This window comes from Petaurus breviceps, unplaced genomic scaffold (genome assembly GCF_028583685.1).
Source record: "Petaurus breviceps papuanus isolate PSGF00001 unplaced genomic scaffold, PetGlider_PUasm1.0 90784, whole genome shotgun sequence".
Classification (NCBI taxonomy): Eukaryota; Metazoa; Chordata; class Mammalia; order Diprotodontia; family Petauridae; genus Petaurus; species Petaurus breviceps.
In genome coordinates, this window is record NW_027187345.1 from 9,383,172 (window position 1) to 9,395,188 (window position 12,017).

Sequence of the window (12,017 nt, forward strand, 5' to 3'; positions counted from 1 at the left end):
AAATCACAAATCCCTTGCCAATAATCTGACTCACTCCTGATGAGTTATGTTTTTCTTAAAAGATTCAACATCATATAGATCTTCTTATAACTGTTAAATTGAAATCATTAGCTAATTCTCATTTTGTTTCTTCTAGCTGGCACTCATTCTTGTTGTCTTACAATACTCAGTTTTAATTTCTTTTCTGATTTTTACTCTGGTACCACAGCTGATGAAAGCAAAGCCCTAACACTTTTACTAATTAACCTACACTACTTCCCCTATCTCCCTGGATTCTACTGCAGTAAAGTATCAAATAACCTATCTTTAAAAACTTAGTGTATACTTAATTATACTGTATAGGGCTAATCCTCCAAAAATGTGTGATTTCAACTATATTTTAATGGCAAAATACCAAATAAGGAGCTATAAAAGATACTTTTAATAAAACTCAAGCATAAAACAATATAGTATTAAGGACATGTTTCAAAGAATAGATAGTGTGATATTGGGGATTTCATTTTATGTTCTTTTGGAAAATATAACATGAAATACCTCTGTCATAGCAATTCAAGTTTTAAGCATTATAAGAAAATGAAGGTAAATTTTTATGTGCCATCTTCTAGCTCTCAAAGAAGAAAATCAAGAAAAAGTTTTTCCTGGTTTCCCTCCAAACTCTACTGAAACAGCAAGTTTCCACAACTTTAGGAATATATTTTCATAAATGGAGTCAGGTTGCCCTACAATCTACTTTCCCTACACTAAGTGTCAAATTCAATGCTTCCCTGTGGGCTGCATATTGCCTTAGAAAAATCACAATTTAAAGTCGTGTTTTATCGTACTGTATTTTAGTTTATTATGTTAAGTAATTCCCAGCTACATTTTATGGGAGTATTCACTGGCTATAGTTCACAGGTCACATGTTTGACACCATAAAAATTAATTTGTGGGAGTTCAAAAGATATAGCAATTCTTTGCTAAAATACTGATCACCTTTTACCTGAATTCCACTAGAGAACTTTTTTTTTGCACAAAAAATTCAAAGGGTTGCAGGCCAGGAGAAGAGAACCTATGCTAGGGGCTACCTGAATTTGGCTAGCAGTGACAATGAAGCTCAGTCATGGGGCAGCTAGGTGGCGCAGTGAGTAGAACACCAGCCCTGGAGTCAGGAGGACCCGAGTTCAAATTTGGACCCAGACACAACACTTACTAGCCATGTGACCTTGGGCAAATCACTTAATCCCAATTGCCCTGCCTTCCCCCTCCAAAAAGCCAAAAAAAAAAAAAAAAAAACCACCTCCAAAAAAAGCTCAGTCAGGAGACAAGTTGAGTATATATCTGAAGTACTAATGCATGTCTAAATCCACAGTAGGAACAACTGGCTGGGTCTATATCACCTGTCTGATCCTTTTCCTGTCCCCCACCCTCAACCCCAACAGCTCATGGTCTAAAACTTAATTTTTAAGAAAGTCCTAAACATTGGTAAATATTGCCTCAATTGCTTTGCTCTCTTCTTGCCCATCTCAAATGCATTTTGGTGTACAGACATATATACACATCTCTACCAAAAAATTCTATACTATAATAATTTAATCAATTTCATTTTAAACAGTACTGTTCAAGCAAGTAAAGAATTGCTTGATTTGGAAGACTAAATATGAAGAACTGTTAGACTTAGATTCGAATTAAACTTGCTGCTAATTGATGTGTAACTACTATTTAAGTGATCACTCTTTTGTAAATGAGAGTTAGCATGGAAAAGCAGGAATAGAACTGGATAAGGAGTCCAGAACTCTGGTTTCTAGGACTAGTTATCACTAAACAGCCAAGTGATTTTAAGTGACTCATTTAATCTCTCTGGGCATTAGTGTCCATGTCTATAAATGGGGCTGGCCTGGACGATTTCATAGTTCTTCCCCAGGACAGTTCGAAAATTCTATTTCTATGACAGCAAAAGTGTTAAAAGAATAACAAAGGTTGAGAATAGTGGTGGAGCAGGACTAAAATAATCATGTTGCTGTTATTCAGTTGTTTTCAGTCATGCCTTCATGACTCCATTTGGGGTTTTCTTGGCTTAGATTGTGGAATGGCTTGCCATTTCCTTCTCCAGCTAATTTTACAGATGAGGAAAGTGAGGCAAACAATGTTAAGCGACTTGCTCAGGGACTCACAACTAGGAAGCATCTGAGGCCACATTGAACTCTGGGCCCAGCACTCCATCCACTGTGGATAGCTGCCCCAAAATAATCATATGGTTCTCCTAATTCCATCTGTTTTGGAGTTTATTAAAAAAAAATTATCAGTAAACAAAATATACGTATAAAACGTAGTAATAGATAGCATTTCACAAATACCTTATTTGATCCTCATGGGAGGTAGATGCTATTATTACCCCCAACGTACAGATGAGGAAACTGAGGCAAGTAGAAGTTAAATGACTTGCCCAGGGTCTCTCCTCTCTAGTAAATGTCTGAGACTGAACTTGAATCTCTAACTCCAGATTCAGCACTTTGTTTACTACCACGTAGCTGGCATGTCTTACAACAATGTGACTTAGTATTTTTTGCTTATAACTTAGCAATGTTCACAAAAAGATTGGTATTTATTTAGGAATCATTTGCTAAAATATAAGAAAAAAATATTCTGACACATATATGCTTGAATCAAAAAAAATTCTAGTTTGGAAAAAAGTGAAAATTATAAGGAGATAAATGAAATTCGTCATGAGATAACCCATAGATTCCTGGGGGTGAGGTGGGGACAAAAATATATCTGGTGTGACTGTCAGTCACAAAGTAAATGGGAAATGAGTAAGTAGGTCTCACTGAGCACAACCCCTACTGTAAAACTCACAAAATTTGATAATATAGTTAGACCTTTCCAGCAAACTCACCAGAGAATAATAACAACTTAGGAGAGCAGATAAGTGGTTACAGAACAAGTAAGATATACAGCAAGGTCATCACATAATTCTACAACTACAATTACCCTTTATGGAAATGAAAATTTTTATTCCTTTTTTGCTGCCAAATTGGTACCTTTCATTAAAATGAAAGCAAACATACTTTTCTTTTTTCTGCATCTCTTAAAGTGATATAGCTTCTATTAAGCATCTAAGGCACAAGGAGATGTGTGCAGACAATGTACAACATCTATGTTTTGTTTTTTTAGTTTCACATGGAACATGGTATGGCAGGGTCAATATTCTGCCCTAAATTAATAAGGAAATAATTTGCCACTAGGATAACAATATTGTGTATCAGTAGATTAAAAAAAAGCACAGTAGAATTTATTCTTGTCCGTTTATTATTACTAAAAAGGACAAGCTAGTGAACAATTAAGGTAATTTTAGAGGTGAGAATTCTGAAGTATCCTAGAATTTTAACTTCTTAAACATCATATTTAATGAGGAAAAAAACCTATGAAAAAGAAAATAAACAGAACCATTCTTTGATCACTTCTCTAAACACAGTAGTAACAGCAGTTGGATGAAACTAGTCTCCTTCCAATTTTGAGTGCTGGTTGCAAATAAAAAGTCCTGATTTTCATAGCAACTCACACAAAAAGTTTAAGAGCTACAGGTTATCATGAAACAGTAAAACTTTTCCTTGGAAAAAGTTTAACTGTGCATGTATCATGCCATAAACATAATAAAAACAATTTGTTCTTCTCATGCTACATATTACTTGTATTATCTGAACTTTACGACAGAGCTTGTTATACATAAAAATTCAAATGACTGGTCTCACAGGTCCTGGGACAGGACATGTTTGTTGCTTTACCATTATTATAGAAAACAACAACATTGACAAGTTTGTTAATTTAAAAGAAAATTCAGGTCCAATGGAAAATAATTTGCTTTCAATATTAGCATTACCTTGTGTGTAGGCAGCATCATCAGATCCCATACTCAGTTTCCGGGCCTCACTGATCCTATCCACATGTGCTAAAACAGGGTCAGTGAGGTGTTGAATGCCCTCTGTTTCTACATAATGATCAGGGTGGTTTAGAAGGTTTGTAAGTTCAAAGGTTGGGGACACCACCCCTGGTGAAACGGCAGGGGGCTTATTTGGAGAAACTGTTATCTTAAAAGTATATTTAGTATTGGGTTGAGTGACCACCACTCGAGGAGAAGTTGCAGTGGAGTTGTTGCCTACTGCCCGACTCTTGGGTGGGTGGTGATGAATAAAGGCAGGACCCATGCTTACTTGCCCAGACATATTCCTGGAAGCAGCAGATGCCCCAGAGTTCGTTGATATGAAGAGTGTGGGCTGGTTCCGCATAACTTGTTCATCTCCTGTGCTGGCATTAGCAGAAATATAGACCTTGGGCTGACTGCGGGACATCAACTCATCTGTACTTGGGGGGCTGGCAGCTATGTAAACAGTGGGCTGACTTCGAGTTAATGTATGGCTATTGACAGAGGAGGGATTATTAGAGGTTCGAGGTCCAGAGGAACGTAGTTTTGAAGAATTGTTTCTTTGTGGGGGTTCAAGTTTGATTTCAATTTGGTTTTTGCGAGGTCCTGTTGAGATATTCTGAATGTTAAATTGGCTATGGGCAGAAGACTGTGAGCTACCAGATGAATGAATTGTTGGTGGTTGAGGCGTAGTAGGTGAACTGATAGGCATATAGACATGAGAGGTCTGATGGCCTTGCTGGTTTGTCTGTTGTGTTGAGGTATGTGACACTGGATTAGATGCAGGATAAGTAGTCCAGGGACTAGGTTGTGAAGGCTGGTAGACTTGTTGAGGGTGCATAGGATTAAACTGAGATACCCATCCAGGATGTTGTGGCGTCTGCCGAGTTGTACCACTAGGAGTTGTGATATAAGGCCTAATGTAGATAGAATTTCCCTGTGGACTGTTAAGTCCAGGTGGAGGTACACCATGTATGTGCAAAGATGTGGGAGTACTGCGACCAGTCTGAATATTTGGGGCTAAAGTTACCATAATGGGATTAAATCTGGGAGTTTGTTGAGAAAGGTTAGATACGCCTTTGCTGCCTAAGTGAAATCCAAGGTGTGGTGTTGAATTTGAAGCACTGGATATGTTGGGCATTCCAAAAACATTAAAGCCCTGTGGAACTTGAGCTGGTGCTGTCTGTGGCTCCTGTTGAAATAATTCACTGTTGGACTGACCACCCTGGAGGTGTCCATCACTGATACTGTGAGTTAGAGTCCTGCTTCCATTCATTCTACTTCCTTCCCTTCCATGGTGATAGACATTTTGTGATTGCAAGTCCAAGTTGAGAGAAGTCATGTGATTTCGTAGACCAGCAATCCCAGAATCATCCGAAAAATTCAAGTCTCCTTCACCATAAAGATATTTTGTACTCTCTTGTGATAGAACAGCACAACAGGCATCCAGGTTATTATTATTCTAGAAAACAAACACAATAGTTTGATGTGAGCAACCCAAAACTCATGCTTATATACTTTATCATCACTACTAAAATATTAGTAGACAGAATGAAATAAAGTTTGTAGATGACCTCTAAAACTATGATCTACTATATGGTTGTTAAGCAAAGTTATCTTGTGGACATGATTTTCAGATCTGTCTCTGTATTCAAGGGCTTGGCAAATAGGTACTTGAAAAACATTTGCTGACTGTTTAAAAGCAGTAATATAATCACTAGCATAAAAAAAGTCGAGTTCTCCACTCAGTGAGAGACTTCAGATGGCAAGGTGTCAGTCTAGTTCTAAATATGGTATCTTCAGCACTGGTCAAGAAGAAAAGAATATATAGTAAAATCATATACATATATATATATATATATATATATATATGTATACACACATACACACACATTATAGTAAAATAGCTAGTATGAACCCATACAGACTATTAACAACTGAAAGAAACTTTTTATTCTATTTTAGGAGAAACAATAAATATAACTAAAAGAAGTGAAACTAGAATGTATGAAAACACAAATTAACAGGACTGAATTGATTTAATATGTATAGAATCAACACCTAATTGGATAGAAACACAATGCTATTACATCAACCAATAGACATTTAAAGTCTATTCTATGGCAATTCAAAAACAAAAGTTGTTGCTCTCAAAGAGATGACATTCTATGAGAATAGACAACACACATACATTGGTAGACTCAAAACAAACAAAAGATAATTTGGGAGGGGGAAATACTAGCAGCTGGGAAGACTGGGAAAGGGTCATGTGGAAGGGAAGAATTTGAGCTGACCATCAAAGTAAACTATGGATACTAAAGAGGTGAAGAGGGATGTATTTTAGACATGGGGGCAGCCATAGGGCACAGGGCACTTTGGAATGTGTGAAGGTGGGTAAAGAATAGTCAAAGTAGCCTGCAGTCATGTTATGAAGTACTCTATACGCCAAACAGAAGAATTTGCATTGGATACTAGAGGTTATAGGAAATGACTGGACTTTATTGAGCAGAGGAATGACATGATTAGACCTGTGCTGTGGGGACACCACTTCCTAAATATATAATTTAGTTTCTATCATTATGCCCAACACAGTGCAAAAGAATAGTCACATTTTGTTGGCTACAGAACTCCTTGATGGATACTGCTTTTCAGATTTGTTTTTGGAGTTAAAGTAGGACCAAAAAAGCCATTTTAAAAAGTAAAGAACCCTGTTATTATCCTCTTTCTTGATTCAATATCTGTGGAGTAATGTTCTACTCATTTTTTGATGGGATCCATGAGAGAGTATACACTTAACTGGTAGCAGGTATTTGTTAGGGTAAGAGCAAAAACAGCTCCACAAAATTCAGTGAGAAAGGAAAAGAAAAAAAAGTTCATGAAAAGCACCCACCTCTCAAGGCACTATTGTGAGGATTATATGAAATAATATTTGTAAAAACCATTTAGCACAGTGCCTAGCACATAGAAGACACTATATAAATATGCTATTCTCTTCCCCTGAATAAAAAAAGAAAACACAAAAAATTCTAAAACATTAAAAATGCAATGTATATGGAAATTATGTAGTATTAGTTGCAGCTGAAGTACTTGAAAATCTGCCACATAAATCTATGAATATGTGTCAAAGGGTATGGTTTTCTGGGCTATTAAAATATTTTTTTGATAGTTTAGTTCAAAATATTTGTAAGACCTTTATATACTCTTAATACTGGTTTTAAGGAAACTTAACAATGGTCCTTTTTGTACCTTTATAGCACTATAAAGCAAGGTATTTTATTATTTTAAATTATGTGGTTTTTGTTGTAATTGAAAAATATTTTCATTAGCTAATGTTTCGCTGACCGTATGTAGACAGCTAGAATTTTCTGTTTTGCCCCAGAAATACTAAGTGCAAGTACATAAAGTTAAGGGTCTATGTAACATCATCCCATTATACACTCTATAACTAGAGTTTATTGGTAATTCTTTAGTAAAAATTTAAGTATTTTTGTCTATATTTAATTAAAATTGTAATTTTTGCATTAAAAAGTACAAAAAAAAGATTTAATTTATAATAGTTGAAAGAAATTAATAAAAATTAATGACATTTCAATTCATGAACTATGCCCTAATGAACTTTTGCTTTCATAAACTGAAGAATAGGTAAATGGGATAGTTTGGTCTTTAATTTACAACAGAGGATTTAATAAGATATGTAATGGCCAAAAGGCAGATCCTAAGGGTGAGGAAAAAATACAGCCAGATGCAAGAATGTGTACTTATAGGGACTCAGAAGGAATTATGGATCGTGAAATTATAAATAATAGGGACTGAGTTTCTCTGGAATATCAGGCAACTTTATCAGAATAATCACTAACATTAAAATGTAAGCAAGCCAAGTATGAATTATTTTATAACTACTTTTAGATTATTTATATCTTTTGTCCTCATTAAAAGCTAGTTATAAAATAAATTTTGATACAAATAATTTCCCCACTGACTTAAAATTTTGCTATTACAACATAATAAAAGTTACATTTTAAGAAAAACTTTAAAAAATCACTTTAAAGGTAAAATGACTCAAAAAGCAGTAATAAAAAATGATCAAAATTTTAAGTTAAAAATGCAAATGCTCTACAAAAAAATGCCACTATCATTGGGGGAAAAATACACAATAGTTGTATGGTTTCTAGCTCTGTATTCATCCCAAGCAGTAATTCCTATCTATCCCAAAAGTTTCTTTTCCAAATTCTAAGCTTACATATAAGAAGGTAGACCCTAACCATAACTGAAAAATATGCAAGCATATGTACTTAGGCTTAGCTTTTCATACTCCATTGTAAACAAGATTAGCTAATTAAAGACTTTTATCTTCATTAGGACTGATATCATAAAAACATATATTTGCAATATGCTATTTTTGAAAATTATTTGGGATAAAGACAAGTATTTTGAGAAGTCAGGAATCATTCATTTAATTTATTTTTAGAACTTCTGATTTCTTTCAAAGTAAGTTTTCTTTAAATGTGGCCACTAATTCATTATAATAACAAATAGTAAAAAGTTAAATATTTGGTAATGAAATGAACCACAAGTAAAAATGCATTATAGGTTGTCCAAAGATCAGTTTTTTTTTAAACTGGCTCACCCTCTTATAAGACTGGGAAAAGATGGTTTTCATATGCTTTGAAGTATAAGATGATGATCAGAAATCAGTTATATGTCTATCATCTTTAAATAGCTTGAAAATGCAAAGAAACTCTTTAAGATTAGATGTAATTGACAACTAAATAAAATACAACTTATTCTGCATATTTCATTTAAAATTTGCATCTCACAATAACAAGTCCTTGACACTTAATTGCCTGGACACACTAAAACCCAAGCACAGGCAGCCCAAGAACTGACATGTTCAATGTGGATTTCGTAGAAATACCTTAGGCAGGCTCATCCTAGGTCAGACACAAATTTATGGAACCTTCAACCAATAGCAACTAATGGTTCACCACAGTCACTCTCCCAAACCTTTTCATCCCTCCTCAAATCTCCCATGGCTTCCCCTCCCCCTACACCCTCTCAGCTGAGAAACTGAAAAAAAAAAATGAAAAAAATTGAAGCTGGTTGCCACAAGCTCCCTCTATCTCTGCTTTCACTTGTCTCACACGATGAGGTGTCACTTCTCCTTGCCAAGGTCAACCCCTCCACATTCACAAGGGATTCCATCCCATCCTATCTCTTCTAGTAGATTGCTCTGTCATGCTCACTTTCATTTATCTTCAATCTTTCTGTTCACTGTGTCCCTACTACATAAAAATATGACCACGAGTCCCTATAAGTACACATTCCCCTCAAATTAAAACTGCTTTCTCTACAATTATCAATGATCTTTTAACTGCAAAATTTCCTCATCCCTCTTGACTTCTTTGCAGCCTTTGACACTGCTGATCACCCTCTTCTCTTTGATAACTTTTTTCTCTAGATTTTCATGACATACATAAATTCAATGAACTTCAATGGCTCCCTACCATCTCTGGGATCAAACATAAAATCCTATGGTATTCAAAGCCTTTAATAACTTAGTCCCGCCTTTCTCCTCCCATCTTTCTAGTCTTCTCACACCTTAAGCCCCCTCCCTCAAACTCTCCCACCACCCCTGATAAATACAATGATCCACTGACACTAGTCTTCTTGCTGTTCCTTGAAGAAGATACCCCATTATTTCCTTATTCTGGGCATTCTCACTGGTTGTTCTCCATGCTTGGAATGCTCTCTGTGATCTCCTGGCTTCCTTCAAGTTCCAGCTCCTATAGGAAGTCCTTCTCAGTCCTTGTAGTTCTAGTGCCTTCCCTCTATTGATTTCTTATTTATCCTGTATATACCTAGTTTGGACATAGTTGTTTGTATGTTGTTTTCCTCTATTAGACTGGGCACTCCCTGAGGTCTTTGTACACTCAACACTTAAAATGGTGTCTGGAACATAGTAGATGCTTAATAAATATTTACTGATGGGCTTAACAACATTGTGGTGAAACGAAAAAAAAAAATGGATCTCTGTTTTCACAGAGGGAGCTCTGGGTGAGGAAACTCCCTCCTTCAAAGAATATTGTCTCCTCTACAATTTATAGTCTTTGCAATTTGCCTGAGGCACTGAGAAGTTGTTCCAGGTCACAAGAAGGTCAAGAATTAGAAATGGAACTTTCCAGGTCTTCTTGACTTTACGACCAATTCTCTCTATGTTAAATCTAGGGATTTCTAATTAAATCAAATTGGTAGGCAAAACTATGTCTAGGTATTAAAGAATCTGAGTTTTTCTGACATATTATGAATCAATAAAAATTGAAGATGTACAAATAGTTTATATTATGTAATTATATTAATATTCATATTATAATAAACTATAAAATAGTTTATTAGTTTATATTATGCATTTCACTAAAGAAAACACAAATAACAATATGGATTGTGATCCATTCTGTTTTGTTCACATCTCCCTTAATAGTATAGGGAAACCAGTGGGACATGCAGGGTGTCCACAGGTTAACTAACTCCCTTTTGCTCAATCAAGGTTGAAGATTTGAGGGTGAGGAGATGACTGAGGATGAAATCTGCTGGAGAAGATGAAAGGAGATCAAATGTATATGTAGAGGGGTTGGTCTTGGCAAAGAAACGTCTTTTTGTCAAGTGGGAGATTGTGTAAGAAGAGGAAAGGACAAGAAGGAACTCATGAAGAATGGCCTCAATTTTTTTCAGTAAAATAGGGCTACATCACTCAGGTGAAGGAGGAGGGGGAGCAGGAAGTTTAAGAAGGCTTACGGAAGAACAAAGGTTTGGAACAGCTTTGGTAAACTGAGATATGGTATCAATTAGGCATGAATAAAAGGCATATATAGATGTAGTAAGGGCTCAGTTCAAGTTGTATGACTGGTGAGGCTTCCTTCAGCTCTATTCAAGAGTACCTCAGTAGGGGAAAAAGGTGTGGTTATGGTCAGACAGAAGAGTCAGAGTTTTTAATTAAGGAAGCAGAACTCTTGGGAATAATGGTAAGAACAAGTGTGTGATCATTCTTAAGTGTGGTGGAAGTAGAAATAGGATTTAAGGAGGCTGAAGAAATGGGAGATTTGGGGACTTTCAATGTGGATACTGATGTCTTCTTGAGCAGGAGTTAAGGAGGCCAGGAAAAGGGTAAACTAGGTGCTGAAATCCTAGAGAAAGGAGAAAGACCTGGGGGCCACTACATATAGAACTACCATCACTGTTTGGGCTGGTTGGAAAATTTTGACTCTGTGAGCTTTAAAAGAGAAAAGGTTGCTGAATGTTGGCTTAAGTGACAGTGGGAAGCAAGGAACATTCTGATTCCACCTCCAGGACCAAGTGATTGGGAGTGTGAGAGAAGGTACTAAAAATGATAAAGATAGCTGGAACGGGGTGTATGTGTGTGTGGTGGTGGTGGTGGGGAGGGGGGTGTTGAGGACTTCTAAATAAGTGAGAAGTTATAGTGAGAGAAAGTTTGTTCATTAAAAAATGGGCATAGTAGAAGGGATAAAAAGGGATAGGAGTGTGAGATGAATAGAACTGGCTTGAGAAGAAGGGGATGAAAGAACCAGAGATAGAAGCCAGAGACAGAAAGTTAATATAGATAAAGGGAGAAAAAGAAGAAGCCAGAAGGACCTAAGTAGGTGGTAGATGAATACTGAAGCTTACAATGAAGTAAGAAGTATTTACTATATACTATTCATTGTGCTAAGCCCAGGGGATACAAAAAGAGGCAAAAGACAGTCCTTGCCACCCTCAAGGAGTTTACTATCTAATGAGGGAAATGGCATGCAAACAAATATACACAAACTATATACAGTATAAATAATAGATTAATTGAGGTTAAGGCACTAGAATTAAGAAGGGGTGGGAAAAGCTTCCTGTAAAAGAGACTTTCCTTTGGACTTAAAGGAAGTCGGTAGGCAGATTTGAGGAAGGAGAGCATTCTAGGCATGGGAGAGAGCTAGAGAAAATGCCTAAGGCCAAAAGAGAATGTCTTAATATAGTAATGTAGGATAAACTGTACTGACCAAGACGGTTTGGGGTTTCTTTTCTCTTTAATTTTTAAACTAACATCATTATTTATAATGTATTTCTGAACCACTTT

At 36.0% G+C, this 12,017-nt stretch overlaps 1 protein-coding gene across 3 annotated transcripts in view; it reads right to left on the reverse strand.

Moving 5' to 3' along the window:
- Positions 1-12,017, reverse strand: part of TAB2 (TGF-beta activated kinase 1 (MAP3K7) binding protein 2) — an 84,014-nt gene that overhangs the window by 15,683 nt on the left and 56,314 nt on the right. For all 3 annotated transcript variants that reach the window (XM_069069714.1, XM_069069715.1, XM_069069716.1), the window contains exon 3: positions 3,857-5,360. In XM_069069714.1, coding sequence (XP_068925815.1) covers positions 3,857-5,360 — 1,504 coding nt within the window. The remainder of the gene's footprint in view (positions 1-3,856; positions 5,361-12,017) is intronic.